This window comes from Stegostoma tigrinum, chromosome 16 (genome assembly GCF_030684315.1).
Source record: "Stegostoma tigrinum isolate sSteTig4 chromosome 16, sSteTig4.hap1, whole genome shotgun sequence".
Taxonomy (NCBI): domain Eukaryota; kingdom Metazoa; phylum Chordata; class Chondrichthyes; order Orectolobiformes; family Stegostomatidae; genus Stegostoma; species Stegostoma tigrinum.
In genome coordinates, this window is record NC_081369.1 from 66,981,443 (window position 1) to 67,009,278 (window position 27,836).

At 45.4% G+C, this 27,836-nt stretch overlaps 1 protein-coding gene across 5 annotated transcripts in view; it reads right to left on the reverse strand.

Moving 5' to 3' along the window:
- LOC125459620 (protein CBFA2T1-like) overlaps positions 1-27,836 on the reverse strand; it is a 70,288-nt gene that overhangs the window by 22,051 nt on the left and 20,401 nt on the right. For all 5 annotated transcript variants that reach the window (XM_048546217.2, XM_048546216.2, XM_048546219.2 and 2 more), the window contains exons 3-5: positions 23,666-23,755; positions 21,545-21,726; positions 3,433-3,683 (exon numbers count right to left, since the gene is read on the reverse strand). In XM_048546217.2, the coding sequence (XP_048402174.1) occupies positions 3,433-3,683; positions 21,545-21,726; positions 23,666-23,755 (523 nt within the window). The remainder of the gene's footprint in view (positions 1-3,432; positions 3,684-21,544; positions 21,727-23,665; positions 23,756-27,836) is intronic.

Here is a 27,836-nt window from a genome sequence, read left to right on the forward strand (position 1 = left end):
TAACCCATGCTGCAAGTTCACCCACCTTATTCCGGACGCTCCTGGCATTGAAGTAGACACACTTCAAACCACCTTCCTGCCCGCCGGTACACTCCTGCGACCTTGAAACCTTATCCACAACCTCACTACTCTCAAACTCCTGTACACTGGAGCTACAATTCAGATTCCCATCCCCCTGCTAAATTAGTTTAAACCCTCCCAAAGACCATTAGCAAATTCTGCGCCCCCCCCCCACCCAGGATATTGGTACCCCTCTGGTTCAGGTGTGGACCATTCCATTTGTAGAGGTCCCACCTACCCCAGAATGAGCCCCAATTATCCATGTACCTGAATCCCTCCCTCCTGCACCATACATGTAGCCACGTATTCCCTATTCCTCGCCCCACTAACACGTGGCACGGGTAACAACCAGAGATAACAACTCTGTTAGTTCTAGCTCTAAGCTTCCACCCTCGCTCCTTGAATTTCTGCCTCACATCCCTATGCCTTTTCCTATCTATGTCGTTGGTGCCCATGTGGATCACGACTTGGGGCTGTTCCCCGTCCCCCTTAAGAATCCAGAAAACACGATCCGAAACATCATGGACCCTGGCACCTGGGAGGCAACACACCAATGGTCAGTCTCTCTCATTCCTACAGAATCTCCTATCTGTCCCCCTAACTATGAGTCCCCAGTGACAAATGCTCTGCTCCTCTCCCTGCTTCCCTTCTGAGCAGCAGGGACAGACTCTGTGCCAGAGACCTGTACCCCATGGCTTACCCCTGGTAAGTTGTTCCCCCCAACAGTATCCAAAACTGTATACCTTTCATTGAGGGAAATGGCCACAGGGGATCCCTGCACTGTCTGCTTGTTCCCTTTTCGTCCCCTGACTGTAACCCATCTACCTTTGTCCTGTACCTGTGGTGTGACTACCTCCTTTAACTCCTCTCAATCACCCCCTCAGTCTCCCAAATGATCCAAAGTTCATCCAGCTCCAACTCCAGCTCCAGTTCCCTAACGCGGTTTGCGAGGAGCTGGAGTTGGGTGCACTTCCCGCAGATGAAGTCAGTGGGGACAATAGTGGTGACCCTTACCTCCCACATTCTGCAGGAGGAACACACAACTGCCCTGACCTCCGTTCCCATTATTCTAAATTCCCAAACAGAGTATTGAGAAAAAAACTAGTAACCTTACCAAATCAGCGCTCAGAACCTTTTTTATTGGTTAGAGGAGGAGGATGGGTGTTGCTGGCTGCATTTGTCGCCCATTCCTAATTGCCCTTGGGAAGGTGATGTTCAGCTACCTGCTTGAACTGTGTACTGTTTGAGGGAATGTGATGGTGTCACTGAGTTAATAATCTAGAGAGGCGGCCTAATTTGGGGTTGTGGGTTACATTCCCACCATGGCAGATGATGAAATTTAAGCTCGCTAAAATCCATAACTAAAAGCTAGCCTGAAGTATTACTTTAGTTAGTTGCCATAAAAAACCCATCTGGTTCACTAATGTCCTTTAGGGAAAGAAATCTACCATCCTCATCTGGTCTGGCCTACACGTGACTCCAGACCCACAGTGATGTGGTTAACTCTAAACTGCCTTCAGTGCAGTTTAGGATTGGTGATAAATTGGCCAAGACAGCAATTCCAATGAACAAATTTTAAAATGTTCTTTCGAGTTTTTAGAAGTGATTTGGTGCAATTGTAAGGCCATTTCAGAAGACAGTTAAAAATTAAATTCCAGGTATGTTGAAGAACTGTATTATTATATTAATTCAATATGAAGTTTTGTAATCACATTGTGCAACCCACCCAGTTTCTAGGGAAAATTACAATTGAAGATTTGCAGAGCTGTCAGTGTGGGAGGGTGAGCATTGCAATCAATAACATGGACGACAAAAGGGATGTGTTCCTGCTGTCTAAAATTTAGGGCGCGAGTAGGAGATTAGCAAGCAAGACCCCGAAGGTTGTAATAGTCAGATAGCTCCCTTCCCCCCATCATAAGGTCAGAAGTGGGGATGTCCGCCAATGATCGCACCATGTTCAGAACCATTCGTGACTCCTCAGATACTGAAGCAGTTGAAGTACAGTTGCAGCACAATTTGGGCAATCTCTAGACTTGGGCTGACAATTGGCAAGTAACATTCATGCCATACAATTGCCAATCTAACCACCACTCCTTGACATTCAATGGTGTTCCCATCACTGAATCCCCCACTATCAACATCCTGGGGGTTACCATTGACCAGAAACTCAACTAGACTCACCACATAAACACAATAGCTACAAGAACAGATTGGAGGCTGAGAATACTGCAGTGAGTAATTCACTTCCTGACTCATCAAAGTCTGTCCACCATCTCCAAGGCACAAGTTAGGAGTGTGATGGAATACACCCCACTTGCCTGGATCAGTGCAGCCCCAACAACACTCAAGAAGCTTGACACATTCTAGGACAAAGCAGCTGAGATAATGGGAACTGCAGATGCGGGAGAATCCGAGATAACAAATTGTGGAGCTGGATGAACTCATCAGGCCAAGCAGCATCTTAGGAGCACAAAAGCTGACGTTTCGGGCCTAGACCCTTCAACAGAAAAGGGGAAGGGGGAGACAGTTTGGAAATAAATAGGGAGAGAGGGGGAGGCGGATCGAACATGGATAGAGGAGAAACTAGGTGGAGAGAAGACAGAGAAGAGGCGGGGATAGAGCCAGTAGAGGTGAGTGTAGGTGGGAAGGTAAGGAGAGGATAGGTCAGTCTGGGGAGGACAGACAGGTCAAGGGGGTGGGATGAGGTTATAGGTAGGAAATGGTGGTGCGGCTTGAGCTGGAAGGAGGGGATAGGTGAGAGGAAGAACAGGTTAGGGAGGTGGGGACGAGTTGGGCAGGTTTTGGGATGCAGTGTGGGGTGGGGGGGAGATTTTGAAGCTTGTGGAATCCACATTGATACCATTGGGCTGCAAGGTTCCCAGTGAAATATGAGTTGCTGTTCCTGCAACCTTCGGGTGGCATCATTGTGGCGCTGCAGGAGGCCAGGATGGACATGTCGTCTGAGGAATGGGAGGGGGAGTTGAAATGGTTCGCGACTGGGAGGTGCAGTTGTTTATTGCAAACCGAGAGGAGGTGTTCTGCAAAGAGGTCCCCAAGCCTCCGCTTGGTTTTCCCCAATGTAGAGGCATGGCACCATGTCCACAAGCATCCACTCCCTCCACCACCAATGCTCAGTAGCAGCAGTGCGTACCACCTACAAGATACACTGTAGAAATTCACCTTCCAAACCCACAACCACTTCTATTGAGAAGGACATGATCAGGAGATACATGGGAAAACCACCCCCTACAGGTTTCCGTCCATGTGGCTGACAATAGATGAGTGTGTCAGAATGAGGACATTTACTAACTAACAGGCTGGTGTCAGAGCATAGGTATTTACTGACCAAAGGAGTGATATTCATGAACTGACCTGTAGTCTGTTGCCGGTCCCTGAGATGCCTGTTTTCTGGATGCCTGTATAAGGCTGTGTGTTGGTGGGCCACAGCTAACTCCTCCAGGCGGCAGTGCTGAGGTGGTGATGGTATCTGATGTGGGAGTGCATTTGCTTGGTTATTGAGCCCATTCCTGGGATGGAAGCTATGCCCGGGACTGAGCCTGCATGCTCTTTTACGCAGCTGCTCTGTGTATACTGCATCACAAACCAACCTATTCTCATTGGTCCTGAAAAAGAGACAGAGACATTGTGAGAAGTCAGTGAGAGAACTCAGAATATGATGATCTCATCACCAGTTTTCACATTTTTGTTTTTCGAACAAAAAGTCAATTCCCTGGTGTTTTGCTGGCTCTCAGCAAATGCACTTTTGTAAAGGACCTGAAAGTGTTGCCACTTTGATCGCATACCGTGTCAGCTCTCTGCCTCCTACCTTCAAGTGTGAAACTAATCTGCCATAAGATTTCATTTTACTGATGACGTCCTGATCAGAATATTAATAAATAGCTGTGGAAGTGTTGAAATAAAGACATTACTCTGTCCAGCGTGCTAATCAAATTCTCCAAAATTCAATCAGAGCCATTAGACACCAGCTGCCATTCACAAATCCAAACTGACTCTGACCAGCTCATAGTGTCCAGCAATGAATGTGGGCGTGAATGACGGTTTTAAACCGAGTGTGGGTGTGAATGGTGGTATTAAACTGACGTGGGTGTGAATGGTGGTATTAAACTAAGCATGGGTGTGAGTGACGGTATTAGACTGAGTTTGGGTGTGAATGGCGGTATTAAACTGAGTTTGGGTGTGAATGGTGGTATTAGACTGAGTTTGGGTGTGAATGGCAGTATTAGACTGAGTTTGTGTGTGAATGGTGGTATCAGAACATTGAACATAGAACATTACAGCACAGTACAGGCCCTTCGGCCCTCGATGTTGTGCCGACCTGTCATACTGATCTCAAGCCCATCTAACCTACACTATTCCATGTACGTCCATATGCTTGTCCAATGATGACTTAAATGTACCTAAAGTTGACGAATCTACTACAGTTGCAGGCAAAGCGTTCCATTGCCTTACTACTGTCTGAGTAAAGAAACTACCTATGACATCTGTCCTATATCTTTCACCCCTCAATTTAAAGCTGTGCTCCCTCGTGCTCGCCATCACCATCCTAGGAAAAAGGCTCTCCCTATCCACCTTATCTAACCCTCTGATTATTTTATATGTTTCAATTAAGCCACCCCTCAACCTCCTTCTCTCTAACGAAAACAGCCTCAAGTCCCTCAGCCTTTCCTCATAAGACCTTCCCTCCATACCAGGCAACTTCCTAGTAAATCTCCTCTGCACCCTTTCCAAAGCTTCCACATCCTTCTTATAATGCGGTGACCAGAACTGTACACAATACTCCAAGTGCAGCCGCACCAGAGTTTTGTACAGCTGCAGCATAACCTCTTGGTTCCGGAACTCGATCCCTCTATTAATAAAAGCTAAAACATTGTATGCCTTCTCAACAGCCCTGTCAACCTGGGTGGCAACTTTCAAGGATCTGTGTACATGGACACCGAGATCTCTCTGCTCATCTACACTACTAAGAATCTTACCATTAGCCCATTACTCTGTATTCCTGTTACTCCTTCCAAAGTGCATCACCTCACACTTGTCTGCATTAAACTCCATTTGCCACCTCTCAGCCCAGCTCTGCAGCTTATCTATGTCTCTCTGCAACCTACAGCATCCTTCATCACTATCCACAACTCCACCGACCTTAGTGTCGTCTGCAAATTTACTAACCCCTCCTTCTACGCTCTCATCCAGGTCATTTATAAAAATGACAAACAGCAGTGGACCCAACACCGACCCTTGCAGTACACCACTAGTAACTGGTCTCCAGGATGAACATTTCCCATCAACTACCACCCTCTGTCTTCTTTCAGCAAGCCAATTTACGATCCAAACTGCTATATCTCCCACAATTCCATTCCCCCGGATTTTGTACAATAGCCTATTGTGGGGAACCTTATCGAATGCCTTGCTGAACTCCAGATACACCACATCAACCGGTTTACTCTCAGCTACCTGTTTGGTCACCTTCTCAAAGAACTCAATAAGGTTTGTGAGGCACGACCTTGCCTTCACAAAACCGTGCTGACTATCCCTATTCAATTTATTCTTTTCTAGATGATTATAAATCCTATCCCTTATAACCTTTTCCAACACTTTACCAACAACTGAGGTAAGGCTCACTGGTCTATAATTACCAGGGTTGTCTCTACTCCCCTTCTTGTACAGGGGAAGCACATTTGCTATCCTCCAGTCATCTGGCACTATTCCTGTAGACAATGACGAGTTAAAGATCAATGCCAAAGGCTCGGCAATCTCCTCCCTGGCTTCCCAGAGGATCCTAGGATAAATCCCATCCGGCCCAGGGGACTTATCTATCTTCACCTTCTGAAGGATTTCTAATACCTCTTATGTGTAAACCTGAATCCCACCTAGTCTAGTAGCCTGTATCTCAGTATTCTCCTCGACAACATTGTCGTTTTCTAGAGTGAATTCTGTTGAAAAATATTCACTTAGCGCTAAACTGTGCATGGGTGTGAATGACTGTATTAAATAGTGCGTGGGTGTGAATAGTGGTATTAGACCGAGTTTGGGTGTGAATGGTGGTATTAAACTGTGCGTGGGTGTGAATGGTGGTGTTAAACTGTGTGTGGGTGTGAATGACAGTATTAAACAGTGCGTGGGTGTGAATAGTGGTATTAGACTGAGTTTGGGTGTGAATGGTGGTATTAAACTGAGTGTGGGTGTGAATGTTGATATTAGACTGAGTTTGGGTGTGAATGGTTGTATTAAACTGAGTGTGGGTGTGAATGTTGATATTAGACTGAGTTTGGGTGTGAATGGCGGTATTAAACTGAGTTTGGGTGTGAATGGCGGTATTAGACTGAGTTTGGGTGTGAATGGCGGTATTAGACTGAGTTTTAGTGTGAATGGCCGTATTAGACTGAGTTTGGGTGTGAATGGTGGTATTAAACTGAGTTTGGGTGTGAATGACGGTATTAGACTGAGTTTGGGTGTCAATGGCAGTATTAAACTGAGCGTGGGTGTGAATGGCGGTATTAGACTGAGTTTGGGTGTGAATGGCGGTATTAAACTGAGCGTGGGTGTGAATGGTGGTGTTAAACTGTGTGTGGGTGTGAATGGTGGTATTAAGCTGAGTTTGGGTGTGAATGGCGGTATTAAGCTGAGTTTGGGTGTGAATGGCGGTATTAGACTGAGTTTGGGTGTGAATGGCGGTATTAAACTGAGTTTGGGTGTGAATGGCGGTATTAAACTGAGTTTGGCTGTGAACGGCGGTATTAGACTGAGTTTGGGTGTGAATGGTGGTATTAAATTGAGTTTGGGTGTGAATGGCGGTATTAAACTGAGTTTGGGTGTGAATGGCGGTATTAAACCGAGTGTGGGTGTGAATGGTGGTGTTAAACTGTGTGTGGGTGTGAATGGTGGTATTAAGCTGAGTTTGGGTGTGAATGGCGGTATTAAGCTGAGTTTGGGTGTGAATGGCGGTATTAGACTGAGTTTGGGTGTGAATGGCGGTATTAAACTGAGTTTGGGTGTGAATGGCGGTATTAAACTGAGTTTGGCTGTGAACGGCGGTATTAGACTGAGTTTGGGTGTGAATGGTGGTATTAAATTGAGTTTGGGTGTGAATGGCGGTATTAAACTGAGTTTGGGTGTGAATGGCGGTATTAAACCGAGTGTGGGTGTGAATGGTGGTACTAAACTGTGTGTGGGTGTGAATGGTGGTATTAAACTGAGCGTGGGTTGAATGGCGGTATTAGACTCAGTTTGGGTGTGAATGGCAGTATTAAGCTGAGTTTGGGTGTGAATGGTGGTATTAGACTGAGTTTGGGTGTGAATGGTGGTATTAAACTGAGCGTGGGTGTGAATGGCGGTATTAGACTGAGTTTGGGTGTGAATGGCGGTATTAAGCTGAGTTTGGGTGTGAATGGCGGTATTAGACTGAGTTTGGGTGTGAATGGCGGTATTAGACTGAGTTTGGGTGTGAGTGGTGGTTTTTAACTGAGTTTGGGTGTGAATGGCGGTATTAAACTGAGTTTGGGTGTGAATGGCGGTATTAGACTGAGTTTGGGTGTGAATGGCGGCATTAAACTGAGTTTGGGTGTGAATGGCGGTATTAAACCGAGTGTGGGTGTGAATGGTGGTACTAAACTGTGTGTGGGTGTGAATGGTGGTATTAAACTGAGCGTGGGTTGAATGGCGGTATTAGACTCAGTTTGGGTGTGAATGGCAGTATTAAGCTGAGTTTGGGTGTGAATGGTGGTATTAGACTGAGTTTGGGTGCGAATGGTGGTATTAAACTGAGCGTGGGTCTGAATGGCGGTATTAGACTGAGTTTGGGTGTGAATGGCGGTATTAAACTGAGTTTGGGTGTGAATGGCGGTATTAGACTGAGTTTGGGTGTGAATGGCGGCATTAAACTGAGTTTGGGTGTGAATGGCGGTATTAGACTGAGTTTGGGTGTGAATGGCGGTATTAAACTGAGTTTGGGTGTGAATGGCGGTCTTAGACTGAGTTTGGGTCTGAATGGTGGTGTTAAACTGTGTATGGGTGTGAATGGTGGTATTAGACTGAGTTTGGGTGTGGAGGTGGAGTGGCAAGAACATGCATTCAATGTTGTAGAAGTGTTGAGGATGATGTTGAGTTGAGACTAAGGAGTTAAGACACTGTTGAAGCCAAACCTTGAGTAAAATACGTCATAAAATAACTGCAAAAATGATTGGATCATTCTGGAACCTGAAAGATACTGGAGAATAATGAGTAAACTGAGAAAATTTTTTGCATAAAACCTGGGGCTTTCAAACTGAGACAGCCGGTGTCTGCAGTGAATCTTTTGGACCTGGGTTGGGGGTAGGGTTGGAGCTGAGAATTAAGATGTATCAGTAGGACATTGACCAGCCTGTGAGTTACGCTTTTATTGCAGGGGCCGTCCATCACTCACCCCAGCACCCCATCACTTACACCTGCCACCAAACAGGAACATTTCTGAAGCCTACAGTCATATTGCTAAGTACCATTAGATCCTCCATAGGGTCAATAGACAACCAGAGGTATTTTTTTCGCTTAGATTGGCCAGCTCAAAAATGACTCTGTACCTTCCCATGAGCATGAGTGTGGGCAAAGAAAAGAAAAAGATGTAGTTGGTAAAGAAATATTCTTTGTAATAGAACACCCGCACTTCAGCCAGCCATTGTCTTTGAACGCATCAAGTTGTATCATATGTTGTTGGTTTAACTTATATCTGGCACTTTGCTGTGAAATAAAGCTAGATGCCACTGGCCAATTGTAGAATGAAGAAAAGTTAGCCTTCCAGGAGAGGCTTTTGGCCAGGAAATTCAGTACTTAGTAGCTTCTTGAGTAATGATAGTGTGTCAGTAAATTATTTTGAACTGGAGAAATATTTTACACACCTGTATCATAATTTCAAGAACTTCAGTTGCAGCCACAGAACAAGTAAGAAAAAAGGAACAAAATGTTTGAAGGCAATATCTCGTGTCAATGTTATTGGAATCAATGTTCTGGAGACTCGAGTTCAAAGACGATTCTAGAATCCCATCACCCTGTGAGTGAAAAGAATTCTCTTTAACCTTCCTCTTAGCCTCTACTTGTTACCTTAAATCTACATTCTTCTGTTTAAAACAGTTCCTTTCTCAATTTGTGCACAATCCTAAATAAAGAAAAGATAAAGCTGTGGAGCTGAATCTCACTGTTTTATTTTAGCTGAGTGCGACTGGTAGTAAATTTGTCAGAGAAATTCTCACTGATAGGCCAAGTGAGTTTGCTCGTTGAATTTCACCAAACTCACATTAACTAACTTTTCAGCTCTAATGGGGGGTATCATGTCAGATTTCAGCTGAGCTTATAATGTACCAATCCCAGAGCAACTTGCCTCTCACCAGACACCATGCAATTGTTCAGCATCCCTGGTACCAGTACCATCTTTAAAAGCCCATTGTGCCCGTGGACAAGCACTGTCAGTCTGGGGCTGCCCTGAAAAAGGCAGACAGGAGAAAACAGTGCCCTGTGTTACAGGTATGATCTTGGAGCTCCTGCTGGACATGATGATGTGTAGACAGGACTTCCTCTTCTCTCAGGACCAGCAGTGGAGGCCACAACTCTGGGCTATACCAGCTTGGCATGAGGTTTCCACCTAGATTTGAACAGTCTGAGAGATGTGGAGGAATCTCCAGCACTGAAAGAAGAAGGCCAGTGGCCAGGGGAAGTGCCACTGTCTTCCCTCTAATATCTCACACTCACTTTGTCTCTGCTGCTGTATCCAGCTGTCACCAAGGCTCATGGTCTACTGTTCTCACTAATGTGTGCAACATCTTCCCTATTGGTCTTCAATCACCTCAACCTGCAACTCCACTAACTCTGTATGCCTTCTGCATGGCCTACTCACTTGCTTGAGAAACCTCCCCACCTCTACCAACAGCAATAGCTGTTTCACCTGCTTTAATCCTCTGTAATACCTGCCTCACTCTAACTGTAGAAGCAAAACAGCCCACAATAGGGTAGAAAGAGTCAAAGCAGGTAGTGTGCTGTCAGTCACTTGGCTCTTCACCTTTATGAGGAGAGAATCCTGATTTTGACCACACCAAGCAGATCCAGGACAGCTATCTGACACTTCCCCTGACAGAGCGAAGGCTATACCCCCTGAACTGGACTGAAGTGATTGCTAACAATCATGACAAGCTTCCTGACTTTGTACCTGTACTAAATAGCATGGCAAGACACTGGTAGTATGAGCCTGGTATCTCTGGCTGAAGGGGCAATGCACAAAAACGTAAGGCAATGCATGGCAGGCATTAAGTGTTACAATGGCAAACAGAGAGCCCAGAAATAAAGCCTGGTCCAGTCTATGAGCTAGGTAACTGTTTCTGAACATGAAATGTCCTTGCTGCAATATTATGATAATAGTTGGTGCAGATGAGGTGCAAAATTGAAGTGCAGAAGAATCCCAAGTGAATTGGGCTGTGCCACGAAGGTTCAGAGAGGTTGGCACATGCTGAATTCCATTGTCTGAGGATGAGGGCTGTGTGGGGTGGTCAATGCTTATGGAGCTTACCAGAGATGCTGGTTCTTGGTGCCCAACGTGGAGGGGTCTTTTGGAGCTCGCAGTGAATTGGACACACTAAGAACCCATTGGTTTCCATGTAGAGTTTTCCTGATGGTAGTTTGATAAGACTGCAACTGATAGCACATTGGGATGTTAACAAGTTCTTTAATAAGCAATAATGAGCGTCAATTGAGAACTCCTCACTGTCTGACAAGAATCTCGCTTCTTCACTAGAGAAGAGCAAACAAGATGCAGCAAGATGAATTCTGTTGTCAAGATGGAGCTCACTGAGCATCTTGTCTGATTCCACCACCACTCATCCCACCATAGCCCACGTCACTCAAAACCTGGTTAAGATTCACACTAACCTATCAAGACAGCCTGTCGTTTGTTATAAACCCAGCTGATGGAAATACAGGACAAGCTAGAGGCCAGAGTCAGTGCTTAAAGGATGGTTGAACCATACAAGGTGCATCAGGTTGTGGAACAGCTACAGAGAAGTTGCAGAGAGAGAGATCAACATTACCATCTGAGAGATTTGCTCAAAAGTCTAATAACAGCAGGGAAGAAGCTGTTCTTGAATCTGTTCATACATGTTCTCAAACTTTTCCCATATATACCCAAGTAAAAGCTGATCTGATGTAAATGACAACACCCTATTTTTGGCCAAAAGTCTTGAATTTTTCATATATTTCTTGTGAAACTCGACCTAAGTTCTTCACAGAAAATAGATCAACATTTGTGAGTCGAGGTATTATTCTGTACATAAATGTTACGATGAGGAAATGATTGGTGAGATTATATGAGAGTCAAACGTCTGATAACTTTTTCTTAGCAGAAATAAAAGCTTAAAATGTTGTTTTGAAAAACTAAAACTGTAGATGAGAGAAAACATTTGGAAATGGAAGAATTTGATGTGAAAATTTAAGACACATCAGGGCAGAATCTTGCACTCGTGGAATACATTCATATACCTCATTGAAGTTTTGATATTTCTTCATCATTTTGTGTAAAAACACCGTCAGAAAATATACAAAAAGTATACAGCAGTGTTTAAACTAGAAGTTATTGAAGTTGCAGAGAAGACAAACATCTGTGTAGGAGCAAGAGAATTTTGTGTTTCGGAGAAACTTGTGAGAGACTGCAGAAAGACATTGAACCTACTTCAGACAATGCCAAAAGTGTGCCCACAGACTAAACTTAACAAGTGGTAACAGTTGGAGAAAAAGTTTGCTGAGTGGGTACTTAAAATCATCAGAATGGAAAAAAAATGTTAGTCCTGAAGCCATCCAAATCCATGCATGAACTGAATCAAAGGATGGAATTTCAGATTTTAAGGCAAGTGCTAGATGGTGTTCAAAGTTCATGAGAAGTCTTGACTTAGTACTTCGGCAGAGAACTAAGATTGCACAAAAGCTGCTTGCTAAATTAGAAGCTAAGATATTGTAATGACACCAGTTTATAATCAGAAATTGTCAGACGTAAGGCTACAAGTTATCATGCATGGGAAACATGGATGAAATGCCTCTTACTTTATTCAGTGCGTGATTTTGGAGGATTTTAATGAACTTTTATATTTAGAACATAGAACATATAGAACATTACAGCACAGTACAGGCCCTTCGGCCCTCGATGTTGTGCTGACCTATCATACCGATCTCAAGCCCATCTAACCTACACTATTCCATGTACGACCATATGCTTATCCAGTGACGACTTAAATGTACCTAAAGTTGGCGAATCTACTACCATTGCAGACAAGGCGTTCCATTCCCTTACTACTCTCTGAGTAAAGAAACTACCTCTGACATCTGTCCTATATCTTTCACCCCTCAATTTAAAGCTATGCCCCCTCATGCTCACCGTCACCATCCTAGGAAAAAGTCTCTCCCTATCCACCCTATCTAACCCTCTGATTATTTTATATGTCTCAATTAAGTCACCTCTCAACCTTCTTCTCTCTAACGAAAACAGCCTCAAGTCCCTCAGCCTTTCCTCATAAGACCTTCCCTCCATACCAGGCAACATCCTAGTAAATCTCCTCTGCACCCTTTCCAAAGCTTCCACATCCTTCTTATAATGCGGTGACCAGAACTGTACACAATACTCCAAGTGCGGCCGCACCAGAGTTTTGTACAGCTGCAGCATAACCTCTTGGTTCCGGAACTCGATCCCTCTATTAATAGAAGCTAAAACACTGTATGCCTTCTTAACAGCCCTGTCAACCTGGGTGGCAACTTTCAAGGATCTGTGTACATGGACACCGAGATCTCTCTGCTCATCTACACTACTAAGAATCTTACCATTAGCCCATTACTCTGTATTCCTGTTACTCCTACCAAAGTGCATCACCTCACACTTGTCTGCATTAAACTCCATTTGCCACCTCTCAGCCCAGCTCTGCAGCTTATCTATGTCTCTCTGCAACCTACAGCATCCTTCGTCACTATCCACAACTCCACTGACCTTAGTGTCATCTGCAAATTTACTAACCCCTCCTTCTACGCTCTCATCCAGGTCATTTATAAAAATGACGAACAGCCGTGGACCCAACACCGACCCTTGCGGCACACCACTAGTAACTGGTCTCCAGGATGAACATTTCCCATCAACTACCACCCTCTGTCTTCTTTCAGCAAGCCAATTTCCGATCCAAACTGCAATATCTCCCACAATTCCATTCCTCTGCATTTTGTACAATAGCCTACTGTGGGGAACCTTATCGAACGCCTTGCTGAACTCCATATACACCACATCAACAGGTTTACTCTCATCTACCTGTTTGGTCACTTTCTCAAAGAACTCAATAAGGTTTGTGAGGCACGACCTTCCCTTCAAAAACCGTGCTGACTATCCCTAATCAATTTATTCTTTTCCAGATGATTATAAATCCTATCCCTTATAACCTTTTCCAACACTTTACCAACAACTGAGGTAAGGCTCACTGGTCTATAATTACCAGGATTGTCTCTACTCCCGTTCTTGAACAGGGGAACCACATTTGCTATCCTCCAATCGTCTGGCACTATTCCTGTAGACAATGACGAGTTAAAGATCAATGCCAAAGGCTCGGCAATCTCCTCCCTGGCTTCCCAGAGGATCCTAGGATAAATCCCATCCGGCCCAGGGGACTTATCTATTTTCACACTCTGTGGGATTTCTAATACCTCTTCCTTGTGAGCCTCAATCCCAACATTTAATTTAGGATGTACCATATAATTGTCACTTACAGACGTATTATATTTCTACTTTCCTTTTTGTATGTAGAAATGAAAGCTTACTAATTAATTTTTGTTTCTATTGTCTTTATCTGGGAATTACTGTAATTTGTTTTGTTTATTTTCTTTATTTGCTTAGAGATCAGTTGGGCTTCTGCTAATGATATGGTTCTTTTGGACAGTAGCATGAATTTCAGCCCCTCAAAAGTAGTATCAATGTAATAGCTGACCCCACAAATTTAACCTTAAAAATAGTCTAAAAAAATTAACTTTTACACAAGTATATACAGTATATTTCCTGCCCAATTGAAGAGGGTGGAAATGAGTACAACCAGGGTCTGATGAAGGGTCTGGGCCCGAAACGTCAGCTTCCCTGCTCCTCTGATGTTGCTGGGCCTGCTGTGTTCATCCAGCCCCACACCTTGTTATCTCGGTGGGAGGAGTTTTTGATTTTATTGGTTGCTTTCCCAAGGCAACAGGAAATACGGGTGAAGTCAGTATTCTGACCTTCTAGAAGGCTGGTTTGCATGATGGTCTGGGCTGTGTTCACAACTCCCTGTACTTGCTTGCAGTCTTGGGAAGACCATTTGCCATACCACACGTGATGCATCCAGATAGGATCCTTTCTGAGGTGCATCTATAAAAATTGGTAAGAGTCCTCGTGGACGTGCTGAATTTACTTCGCCTCCTGGGGAAGTAGAAGCATTGTCGTGCCTTCTTGACCATTGTGCCAAACCTGGATGAACAAGGAGAGACGTTGGTGATCATTATTCTCAGCAACCTGATGCTCTTGACAATCTCCACCTCAGTTCTGAGGAAGGGTCACCGGACCCGATATGTTACTTTGATTTTCTTTCTTCACAGGTGCTGCTAGACCTGCTGATCGTTTCCAGCAACTTCTGTTTTTATTCTACTTCAGCACCATTGATACAGACAGGGACAAGCCCTCCACCTTGCTTCCTGAACTCTTTGTTTTTCAGATGTTGATGGAGAGATTTTTGCCTTTATACCATGTTGCTAAGGACTCAATCACTTTCCTGTATCTGTCTCATCATTGTTTGAGATCTGCCCTGCAATGGTGGTGTCATCAGCAAACTTGTAAATGGAGTTCGGGTGGAATTTGAATGGTTGTGAGTATATAAGGAGTACGGTAAAGGGCTGATTACGCAGCCTTGTTGGGACACTGGTATTGAGGATTATGTTGGAAGTGGTGTTGTCGCTAATCCTTACTGATTACTGTCTGCTGGTCACGAAGTCAAGGATCCAGTTACAGAGCGGGAGCAAGACCTAGGTCTTGGAGTTTGGAGATGAGTTTGTTTGGAATTATGGTGTTGAAGATGGAGCTGTATTCAATAAGTAGGAGCGTGTTCTAAGTATCCATGTTGCCCAGATGTTCCAGGGATGAATGTAGGGCCAGGGAAACGGCATCTGCCGTGGACCTTTTGCTCCAATAGATGAATTACAAAGGATCAAGGCAGGCTGGGAGGCTGGAGTTGATGTGAGCCGTGACTAACCTCTCGAATCACTTCATACTTATGGATCTCAGAGCCACTGGGCAGTAGTTATTGAGGCACGCTGCATGAGTATTTTTTGCCCTCTGATGAGGATGCCCTTGAAGCAGCTGGAACTTCAGATCGTAGTAAGGAGAGGTTAAAGATGTCAGTAAGTCATCCTGCCAGCTGGTACGCACAGGATCTGAATTCATGGCCTGGTACTGCATCTGGGCCAGTCGTTTTCCTTGGGTTCACTCTCAAAAAGGCCGATCTAACATGTGTGGTGGTGACCCTGGGTACAGGTGCGTTTGAGGCTATTGGAATGGGTGACATCGTTTCACTGACCTTCTGTTCAAAGTGAGCGTAGAATGCATTGAGCTCATTGGGTAGGAAGGTGTTGTTGTCCATGATTCTGTTTGACTTTGCTTTGTTATGTTGCGTAAGCTGTACCACAAATGACAGGAGTCTGTGTGGTTAGTCTGGGTCTTTCATCTTGGTGTCGGTAATGGCCTTGTGAAGGTCATACCAGAGTTCCTGTATGGGTCAGAGTTACTCAACTTGAACACCTGAGACCTGGGCTTCAGTAGGGAATGGATCTCCCGGTTCATCCATAGTTTCCGGTTGGAGAACATTAGGACTTTTTGCTACGGCACACAGTCCTCTACATATTTACTACTGAAGTCTGTCATGGTAGAGGCATTCTCATTCACATTCACATCTGTGTTCTTGAGTATGGCCCAGCCTACTGACTCTGAGCAGCCCCGAGAATGGTTAATTATTTTCAATCAATAAGCTCCCAAAAGCAGTTGGGAGAAAGTGCATCCTGAGTGAGACGCAACCACAGTATGTGTGTTTTGGGGAAGTTAAGGAGGGTGGGAATTCAGTGCAGAGGGGAAGAGGTGGTTTTTGCTTTTTTAGTAGTTTACAGTTTGTAAACTATAAAAGTACTATATTCTACAATAACAAGCACCAGGGAAAAAAGGGCCTCGAGGAATTTTTATCATATGATATTAGTAATCTTTGAAAAGTATTAACTTAAAAAGGCTAAGTCATGGTATTCTACTTTATGTGAAGGTAGACACATTTCCAGTGCCTGGGACTAGTGTTTGTGCAGGAAGAGTCTCTGATTGCAGCTCCTGGAATTCTGGATTTTGGAGCTAGACCAGTGACTGGGGACACTGTGGACCATCCATAAACGTGACAGAATCCTGGGGAACACATACAGAGAGGTGGTCACACCACAGGCTGAGCACCCCCCCGATAGGCCGGAGGAGAATGGGTGACTTGTAGCAGAGTAAGAGGCCTTGGCAGATAGTCCAGGAACTTGTCAAAATCCAAGAAAGTGGTTAAGTAGGATGCTCCAGCCAGAGCACATCCGCTTCATTCATTTTATTTCTCTCTTTTTTCTCTCTGTTGTGTTTTATTTCCTCTCTTTTCTTTCTTCTCGGTGATGTCCTGTACTCCCAGCCTCACCACAGACTTGGACCCTTGGCGTCAGTACAGTCTGGGACTCTTGGCATCAGCACAGGCCCCCTCTCTGCCTGGTATGCTGGTGTCTTGGCCTTGTGTGGTGGTCTTTCAGCCTGGCGCGGTGGTCTCCCGGCCTAGCACGGTGGTCTCCTGGCCTGGTGCGGTTGTCTTCCAGGTCAATGGGAACTGCAGATACTGGAGAATCTGAGATAACAAAGTGTGAAGCTGGATGAACACAGCAGGTCAAGCAGCATCTCAGGAGCACAAAAGCTGACGTTTCGGGCCTAGGGACTTGGAGACTAGGTACCAGCATGGACTAGGTTGGAAGTATTTCTGTTCTGAACTTTTTATTTCTCTATTTTCTAACTTATTTCTATGATCTGTAATGCTGGACTTATTATTTCTTTATTTCTTCTAATTTTTTCCCTAAGTGCTTGTACTGAAGAAGCTGTTCCGAGGTACTTTGTAAGCGGCGATTGTAAACTTGTCACTGTATCATGTCAGTACATGTGACAATAAAGCTAATTCATTCATTTAATTCAGGAATTCCCTGCAAAATAGATACACCACTTTGTTTACTGCTGGGGGAGCGATTTTTTGGGGAAAGCAGCTGTAGCCAAACTCATTACATAACAGCTGGTTCTGCTGAACAGGAGAGGAGGAGAAAGTGTGGAAATGCAATAGTTACAGGAATTGAATTGTAATGGGAATAGATAGGTGTTGCTGAGGCCACAAATATACTCCAGGGTGGTATGTTGCTTCCTAGTGCTAGGGTCAAAGATGTTTTAGAGAGGCTTCAGGAGGGGAAGGATGGGCAGGCAGTGGTTGGTAGCAAAGATATAGGTTAAAAAGGGATGGGGTCCTAAAAGCAGAATATAGGGAATTAGGAAGCAGGCTGTAAACTAGGACCTCAATGGTAGTAATCTCAGGATTGCAACTAAATAATAAAATGTGAGGCTGGATGAACACAGCAGGCCAAGCAGCATCTCAGGAGCACAAAAGCTGACGTTTCGGGCCTAGACCCTTCATCAGAGAGGGGGATGGGGAGAGGGAACTGGAATAAATAGGGAGAGAGGGGGAGGCGGACCGAAGATGGAGAGTAAAGAAGATAGGTGGAGAGAGCGTAGGTGGGGAGGTAGGGAGGGGATAGGTCAGTCCAGGGAAGACGGACAGGTCAAGGAGGTGGGATGAGGTTAGTAGGTAGCTGGGGGTGCGGCTTGGGGTGGGAGGAAGGGATGGGTGAGAGGAAGAACAGGTTAGGGAGGCAGAGACAGGTTGGACTGGTTTTGGGATGCAGTGGGTCGGGGGGAAGAGCTGGGCTGGTTGTGTGGTGCAGTGGGGGGAGGGGACGAATTGGGCTGGTTTAGGGATGCAGTAGGGGAAGGGGAGATTTTGAAACTGGTGAAGTCCACATTGATACCATATGGCTGCAGCGTTCCCAGGCGGAATATGAGTTGCTGTTCCTGCAACCTTCGGGTGGCATCATTGTGGCAGTGCAGGAGGCCCATGATGGACATGTCATCTAGAGAATGGGAGGGGGAGTGGAAATGGTTTGCGACTGGGAGGTGCAGTTGTTTGTTGCGAACTGAGCGGAGGTGTTCTGCAAAGCGGTCCCCAAGCCTCCGCTTGGTTTCTCCAATGTAGAGGAAGCCGCACCGGGTACAATGGATGCAGTATACCACATTGGCAGATGTGCAGGTGAACCTCTGCTTAATGTGGAATGTCATCTTGGGGCCTGGGATGGGGGTGAGGGAGGAGGTGTGGGGACAGGTGTAGCATTTCCTGCGGTTGCAGGGGAAGGTGCCGGGTGTGGTGGGGTTGGAGGGCAGTGTGGAGCGAACAAGGGAGTCACGGAGAGAGTGGTCTCTCCGGAAAGCTGACAGGGGAGGGGATGGAAAAATGTCTTGGGTGGTGGGGTCGGATTGTAAATGGCGGAAGTGTCGGAGGATAATGCGTTGTATCCGGAGGTTGGTAGGGTGGTGTGTGAGAACGAGGGGGATCCTCTTGGGGCGGTTGTGGCGGGGGCGGGGTGTGAGGGATGTGTTGCGGGAAATACGGGAGACGCGGTCAAGTGCGTTCTCGATCACTGCGGGGGGAAAGTTGCGGTCCTTAAAGAACTTGGACATCTGGGATGTGCGGGAGTGGAATGTCTTATCGTGGGAGCAGATGCGGCGGAGGCGGAGGAATTGGGAATAGGGGATGGAATTTTTGCAGGAGGGTGGGTGGGAGGAGGTGTATTCTAGGTAGCTGTGGGAGTCGGTGGGCTTGAAATGGACATCAGTTACAAGCTGGTTGCCTGAGATGGAGACTGAGAGGTCCAGGAAGGTGAGGGATGTGCTGGAGATTGCCCAGGTGAACTGAAGGTTGGGGTGGAAGGTGTTGGTGAAGTGGATGAACTGTTCGAGCTCCTCTGGGGAGCAAGAGGCGGCGCCGATACAGTCATCAATGTACCGGAGGAAGAGGTGGGGTTTGGGGCCTGTGTAGGTGCGGAAGAGGGACTGTTCCACGTAACCTACAAAGAGGCAGGCATAGCTGGGGCCATACTCTCCATCTTCGGTCCGCCTCCCCCTCTCTCCCTATTTATTCCAGTTCCCTCTCCCCATCCCCCTCTCTGATGAAGGGTCTAGGCCCGAAACGTCAGCTTTTGTGCTCCTGAGATGCTGCTTGGCCTGCTGTGTTCATCCAGCCTCACATTTTATTATCTTGGAATTCTCCAGCATCTGCAGTTCCCATTATCTCAGGATTGCAACCGTGTGCTAGTCAGGGTAGAAATAGCAGGGTATGTTGAATGAACACGCGGCTAAAGAGAGTGTGCGGGGAAGTGTTTCAGATTCTTGGGGCATTGATCCAGGGAAGGTGGGACCAATATAGACTGTATGTTACACCTGGCCAGGGCATGTTACACCTGGCCAGGACCTGGACTGATGCCCTAGCAGAAGTATTTGTTAGAGTGATTGAGAAGGGTTTAAACTAAATTGTCAGAAATTGGGAAGCTGCACAGAGTCAAAGGAAGGGAAATCCAGGACAGGAACAAAATATGGAAAGGGCAGTAAGGGAAGTGATAGACAGAAAAAAAACAAGACCCAGGGTCAAACAGGGTTCTGGGCAAAAATAATGGGAATGGGACAAGCAATACTGAGAAAACAAGCTTGTTGGCTTGCTTGCCGAGCTGGGCTGCTTATCGTACAGACAGTTTGTCACCGTGCTGGGTATCGTCATCAGTGGGGCCTCCAATGAAACAATATTGTTCTACTTCACTTGGAATATCGATGATCCGGTCTGTTACCTTGGGTTGTATCATTTCCAGTTCTGTTCTGCATGAGTTGGTATATGGAGTCTAATTCCACATGTTTGTTAATTGCATTACGGCTTGAAAACCAGGCTTCTAGAAATTCCCATGCAGAACAGAACTGGAAATGGCACAACTCAGCTAAACAGACCAGATCATATAAATACCAAGCAGAGTAGAACAACATCGTTTCATTGGAGGCTACATTGATGATGCTACTTAGCATGGTGACAAAACGTCTTAAAATAATCAGCCGGCTTGGCGAGCAAGTCAACAGCCTTATCCACACCCTGAGCTACAGATTTTTGCAAGAGCCTGGAATGACCAGCCTTAAGGCTTTGCGATTTACTACATGGAGGATTTGCAATAAAGTGGATGAATTAATGATACAAACAGGTATGATATCATCAGGATAATGGAGACATGTCTACAGGGTGATCAGGGATGGGAACTGAACATCAAGGGGTACTCAGCATTTAGGAAGGACAGGCAGAAAGGAAAAGGTGGTGCAGTTGCACTACTGTTAAAGAGGAAATCAACGCAATAGTGAGGAAGAATCTTAGCTCTAATGATGTGGAATCTGTTTGGATAAAGCTGGGAAATGCCAAGGAGTGGGTGTTGTATATAGACCCCCAAACTATATGAAGATGTTAGGAAATTAGAGACATATGAAATAAAGGAACATGTGTAATTATGAGTGACTTCAATCTGCTAACAGATTGAGCAAATCTATCAACTCTTGAAAGGTCCTAGTAGGTGCCTTGGGAAACAGTAGGCTCCTAATAGCCACAGAAGCTGTGGTTCCACAAGCTGTCAGGAGAATTACTCATTGTTTTTCATCTGCCCCGATGTCATTTGCCTGGAAAAAATAGCCCATTCTGGGCCTAGTCTTTGGCAGCAGGATCGAGTCAAACTTCTGAAATAATGGCATGATGCCAGAAATACTTACCCCAACTCAAAGACAACAGTTGTGAGTTAATTTTTTCAGAGCACACTTTTGTTCCTCATGTGCCACTGAAATAACTCCACAGGGGTCCGGTATCCCATCACCAAATCATCCTTTACTTGCATGCGCATAGTACTTTACACTGGTCAGGCTTCCTCAGAGCCAGCTCTCTGAGAGAACAGAACCTCTGACACTCCTGTTGCTATGTGTCAGCTGGGGCTCCCTGACTGGACCAGATTATCTGCCCCCAATCAGGGAACTTATATTCCATTACCTCATTACAATCAACACATCAAGTTTCTAATGGAATATATTTCAAAGTTTCATAATGTCTGTGATCAGACCTGATTCAAAAAATGGCACCAGCCAACCAGCAGTAGGGCTTTAGAAAATGGGGGAAGATGGTGAGGCTAACATTACATGGAGCATGATGATGTAACACAACTGGATACTCTGCCTTTGGGAGGAGACTGAGTGGAAACTGCAGGAAGGCTGAGGGGGTTTAAGAACTCAATGAGGTGATGCCACACCCACCTGGCAGGGGTCCTCCGTTTACCGTTTTCATTTACTTCCAGCACGTTTTCTGAGGAGTCGATGGGCAAGGAGCTACTGGCTTTGAGGAGTAACTTTTCATGCTGGGCCAAATACTGAGCTGGTGTTTGCTTTGCCAGTCGAGCACAGTGGAGCAGTTCCTGTTGTAACAGTGGCAGATTGGCCTGCATAACAATAAAGGCCAGAGTGAGAAAAGGCCATTTGATTCAACAATCCCATCTGCTCTGGAACACTCAAGGTGATCTTTGCACCATAGACTCTTCCACCACTGATACATGCACAGCATTTACTTAACCAAATGGCCCTGAAATAATCTATTGATGCTGTTAACATCTCACGTACCCATATTCAAAACAGGTATTGATTCTGCTTCTACTCAAGGTACAAAGTAAACCTTATTCTTCAGCTGCTAACACATATTGGAAAATCTCGCTTGAGGTTGTGAATGCGTTTGTGTCATCTTTCTTTCTCCCTTGATTCATTATGAAAAGTATCTGTGTGAACATGTCACGCTGCAATTGCACCTTTTCCCAGTGGCCGCACTGCAACACTCATTGGGTGAAGGTCTCATTACAAATTGATAGGTTGAAAAATGACACTTTCAGCACAAAAATGAACAGGAATTTATAATGGTAAGATACAACAGGAAATATGTGCTGATTTGAGATGTTTAACAAATTATTTCCCAAAAATAAGATGGAGTACAATTTGCAGAGTTAAGGAATTGAAAATGGGTGGAATTATGGGTAGTGAGGAAGGTTGTCAAAGAATACAGCAGCATATAGATTGCAAAGCTGGATGGCAAAATATCAGATGAAGTTTAACTCAACGATTGAGGTGATGTATTTTGGGATGTCCAATGCAAGAGTAAAGTATACAATAAATGGCAGGACGCTTGGGGCATTGATGTCCTGAGAAATATTGGGATGCAAGTCCACAGTTCCCTGAAAGTGGCAACACCATTGGATAAGGTGGTAAAGAAGACGCATAGCGTGCTTGCCTGTGCAAGGCGGCAGCAGAACAGAACTCTCCTGTTAGTGGTCCTCTGCTCCGACTGTTCTTTTTTCACTTTTTTTCCTTCCTTTGTTTCTTCTTTCTTTTTCTTCTTCACTGCCGTTAGCACTGGAGCTGGCAGCAAGTCCAGAGCGGCGAGCCCTTGTGCCCTGGAACACCATCAGCAGTGAGCTCTGTAGCAGTGCATGGGATGTGAACCCCAGAGCAGTGTGTGGGCTGTGAGCCCCAGAGCAGTGCATGGGCTGTGAGCCCCAGAGCAGTGTGTGGGCTGTGAGCCCCAGAGCAGTGCATGGGCTGTGAGCCCCAGAGCAGAGTGTGGGCTGTGAGCCCCAGTGCAGCGCATGGGCTGTGAGCCCCAGTGCAGCGCGGGGAAGAACCCCACAACAGCACACAGGCAGTGAGTGTGAGCCAGCGGTACAAGCGAGAGAAGGCAGCCTGAGGCAATGATGGAAGGGTCGACTTCCTCAAGCGACGGGGGGCCGCATCCCGGAGTGATGGAGAGGCCAAAGTACAAACTCAGGTCACACTGACTTACCTAATTGCTGCTGAGTCCTGGTGAGGAGTGGAATGGAGGCTAATTGCTGGACTTGAGCCTGGCACCACATGCTGAGCTACCGTTATTGGACTTTTTGCCATGTTGTAACTACCTCTGTAAGTTATGCTTATGTTTTCCTTTAATCGTCTTTGTGCAAGACAGCCACTTTTTTTTAACTCGGTAAGATTTGTACCCATGTACTTGTACCTGAGACAGTATCATTAAAAGGTGGCCATTGTAAAAACTTTTTACTGTACAAGTGACAATAGAGAATATTCTATGTTCAATGTTCATTAGTTGGGGCACTGAGTTTAAAAGTTGGCATGTCACATTGCAGCAACATAAAACTTTAGTTAGGGCATTTTTGGAGTGTTGTGCACAGTTCTGATTGCCACACTATAGGAAGGATGTGGAGGCTTTGCAGAAGGTGCAGAGGAAATTCATTAAATGTTGCGTGGAATGGTGTGAATTAGCTGTAGGGAGAGGCTGGACAAACTTGGATTATTATTGCTAGAGTGGATAAAATCAGGCTGCACAGTGGTGCTACTGCCTACCTTTAGAAATGGAATAACGAAGGGTCTCAGAGGAAAGTTTGTTGCTTCCTGAAGCTTTGTATGGAACTCCTCAATGGTCCAGGTGGAATCCTGCACAAATGATAAAAAATGAGAATAGGATGCGATCCGCTCAGATCACCAAACGCAGCGACACATTAACACTGCACACCAACTCCATCCAATCATTGTGCCACATAGAGATACCAAACATAGCCTTGGCCAGGTACAGAGAAACAAAATGACAGACCCGTAGAAACAGACCCTTCAGCCCACCATGTCTGTGCCGACCAACAAACATCAAACTTAATTAAGCCCATTTACCAGCAATTAGTCCATAGCCCTAGCATTTTAAGTACACATCTGGACGGTTCTTAAATGGGCCTCCATCATACTCTCAGGCTGCACTTTCCATATAACTGCCACCTTCTGGATGAAAAAAAATTGTTTCTCAGACCACCTAAACCACTTGATCCTTGGCTTAAACTTGTCCCCTCTGGTTTTAGACACATCTGCCATGGGGAAAAGATTCTCATAACCTACCCTGTCTCTGCCTCCTGTAATTTTATGACACCAAGTTATTGTCCAAAAGGTTTATTTGATAACACCATCTTTTGGAGTGTAAGCTCTTTGTCAGTGAAATGAGAAAGAAGCTCACAAAACATAGAATTTATAAGTAAAAGACCAAAGGATCACGCGACTGATGAGGATATATTTAACAAATTTAAGATGCTGTTAAACCTTTAATCAGTTAGAAGGTTTTAATTGAGTAATATGTATATGTACACCTCAATCGGTTTCCTCTACAGTCTCCTGTGATCCAGGGAAACAAAGCCAGCCCATTCACTCTCTCCTCGTAGTGGAGATTTTCCACCCCAGACAATAGTCTGATGACTGACTTCCTCCAGATGAAATGGAGCTTGGCCAGACAAGAAACTGTACATCAGCAGCATCAGTGGATTTGAAATTAATACTTTTCAAATTCTTACCACACAGAGCGCATTGGGCACAGAGTCCTTGAGTATATTTAAGTCTGAGTCAGATAGATTCTTGATGAATCGGGGAATCAAGGGTAGAGGGGAAAGGGCAGAAAAGTGAATGTGAGGAATGTTGGATCCTCAGCCACAATCCTGTTGAATGGCAGACCAGGTTTGAGAGGCCAAACTGCCTAATCCTATTTCCTATGGTCTAATGGTCTTATCCACTACATCCACCCAAGCAGGCAGATTGTATTTTGATTTAATGGCTCATCCAATAGATGCATCTCCAACAATGCAGCCCATTGTCTGGATTATACAAGGATTTCAGCTTCAATTCTCATGCCCAAGTCCTTGTCCAGGGCCTTGTATCAGGCCTTGATCCCAAACTTAGCTTAGAACTCAGAATAATGCTGCCAATGACTTAGAGAATAGAACATAGAGCTGTACAGCACAGGAAAAGGCCCTTTGGCCCTCAATGTTGTGCCAAATTAAACTAATCCCTTTCGCTTTTCCTTGGTCCATATCCCTCCATTCCTTGTATGTTCGTGTGTTAATCTAAAAGTCCCTATCACATCAGCCTCCACCACCACCCCTGGCAGTGTGTTCCACTCTCCTTGTTTAAAAATTTGCCCCTCACATCTCCTTTTAACCTTCCCCCTTTAACCTTAAAAGTATGCCCCCTAGTTTTAGGCATTTTAACTCTGGGAGAAAGGATTCTGACAGTCAACACTATCTATGCATTTTATAATTTTACAGACTTCTATTAAGTCTACCCCCACCCTCTGCCCCTCTGGAGAAAACAACCCAAGTTTTTCTAGCCTCTCCTTATAGCTCACGCCCTTTACTTCAGGCAGCATCCTGGTAAACCTTTTCTGCACCCTCTCCAAAGCCTCAACATCGTTCCTGTAATATGGTGACCAGGATTGAACATAGTACTCATAACACTGTACTCTAAAGTCTCTGAACTCTGAATGAAGCCTCTGCTCTGAGGAAGGGTCACCAGACTCGAAACGTTAACTCTGATTTTTCTTCACTGATACTGTTAGACCTGCTGAGCTTTTCCAGCAAACCAGCTTTTGTTCCACTGATCTTTACATCATCTGCAAACGTGCTAACCCACCCTCTACATTTCATCCAAGTCATTTATATATGTGTAGAAAGCATGAACAGCAGAGGTCCCAGTGTGGATATCTGTGGAACACCACTGATCATGGACCTCCAACCTGAAAAACAACTTCCACACTACTCTCTGCCTTTTATGAGCAAGCCAATTCTGAATACACGCAGCTGAGTGACCCATGCATCTCAATCTTCTGGAGAAGCCTACCATGAGGGTCCTTGATGAAAGCTTTACTAAAGTCTACTGCCCCACCCTCATCAATCATCTTTGTCACGTCCTTGAAAAATTTAATTAATGTCGTAAGACATGACGGGCCCTGCACAAAGCCATGCTTCCTGTTCCTAAATAGGCCATGTTTTCCCAAATGTGCATAAATGCTATCCCCGAGAATTCTCTCCAATAGCTTCCCAACCACTGATGAGAGACTCACTGGTCTATGGTTTCCTGGATTATCCCTATTTCCCTTCTTGAACAGAAGAACAACATTAGCTACTCACCACTCCTCCAGGACTTCTCCAATGGCACACGAGGATACAAAGATCTTGGTCTAGGCCCAAGCAATCTGCTCTCTTGTCTCCCTCCTCAACCTGGGGTAGATACCATTGGGCCTGGGAACTTATCCACTGGAATGCTCTACAATCAATTCCAACACTGTTTCTTTCTTGATCTCAACATCCCCTGGCGTATTAGCATGCTCCACACAAATCTCACTATCGTGCCTATCCTTCTCCTGGCTGACTACTAAAGCAAAGTACTCATTTACAGTTTCACCCATATCCTCTGCCTCCAAGCACAAGCTCCTGCCTTTATCCTTGAGTGATTCTACCTGCTTCCTTGTTTTCCTTTTGTTTTTAATGTATGTATGGAATTCCCTGGGATTCTCTTTAACCCTGCTTGCCAAGGTCATTTTGTGGCCCCTTCTTGCTCGCTTAATTCTCTGCTTGAGTTCCACCCTGCTTTCTTTATATTCCTTGTGGGCCTTGTCCAATTTTAGCCTCCTAAACTTTACATATGCTTCTTTCTAAAGAAGGGTTCTGACCCGAAACGTCAGCCTTCCTGCTCCTTTGACGCTACTTGGCCTGCTGTATCCATCCAGCTCTACACCTTGTTATCTCGGATTTTCCAGCATCTGCAGTTCCTATTATCTCCCTGCCAGGATATTGGTTACCCTGCTGTTTAGGTGCAGCCTGTCCCTCTTGTCCCAGAAGAGGTCCCAATGATCCAAGAAACTGAAATCCTGCCCCCGTACCCACTTCTTAGCCACACATTCATCTGAACAACTCCTTGTCTCATCAGCATGTGGCACATGTTAGTAACGCAGAGAATACTACCCTTGAGGTCCAGCTTTTCAGTCTCTTTCCTAACATCCTGTTCTCAGTCTGCAGGATCTCATTCCTCTCTTTCCCTGTCATCGGTACCAACATACTGCAAGACCCCCTGGCTCCTTACCCCCACCTTAAGAACTTTGTGCAACCACTCAGACGTTCTTGACCCTGGCACCAGGAAGGCAACACTACCCTGGGAATCTCGGACGCAGCCACAGAAACACTTGTCTGTGACCCTACCTAGTGAGTCTCAGACCATTGTTGCTTGCTTAGATCTTGCCCCACCCTGCTCTACAACTGAGCTAGTTGCGGTGCCACAGGTCTAACTGTTGCTTTTATAGCCCCTGAGAGCTATCCCCTCCGACAGTATCCAAAATGGGATACCTATTAAAAAGGGGATTAGCCAGAGGAGACTCCTGTACTCTCAGCCTGCCTCTCCTGATGGTCACACATCTACCTCTGGTGTGACCACCTCCCTGTAACTAGTGTCTATCACACTGTCTGTGCCCTGTATGCTTCTCAGTGAGTCCAACTGCCACGCCAAGCGAACTCCTTGCCTCATCAGAGTGTGTGGAGCTGTAGCTGGTCACACTTACTGCAGCTTCTTTTGCAACATCCTGTGTAAGGACATTTTCCAACTAAATGCAATGCTTGTGATGAGATGGAAATTCTGTTTAGTGTCTGCATTGTCTAGACTGGGCTGGGATTTTATAAAGAAGGCACAGGAAGTGGGCACCTCTCTAAAGCTT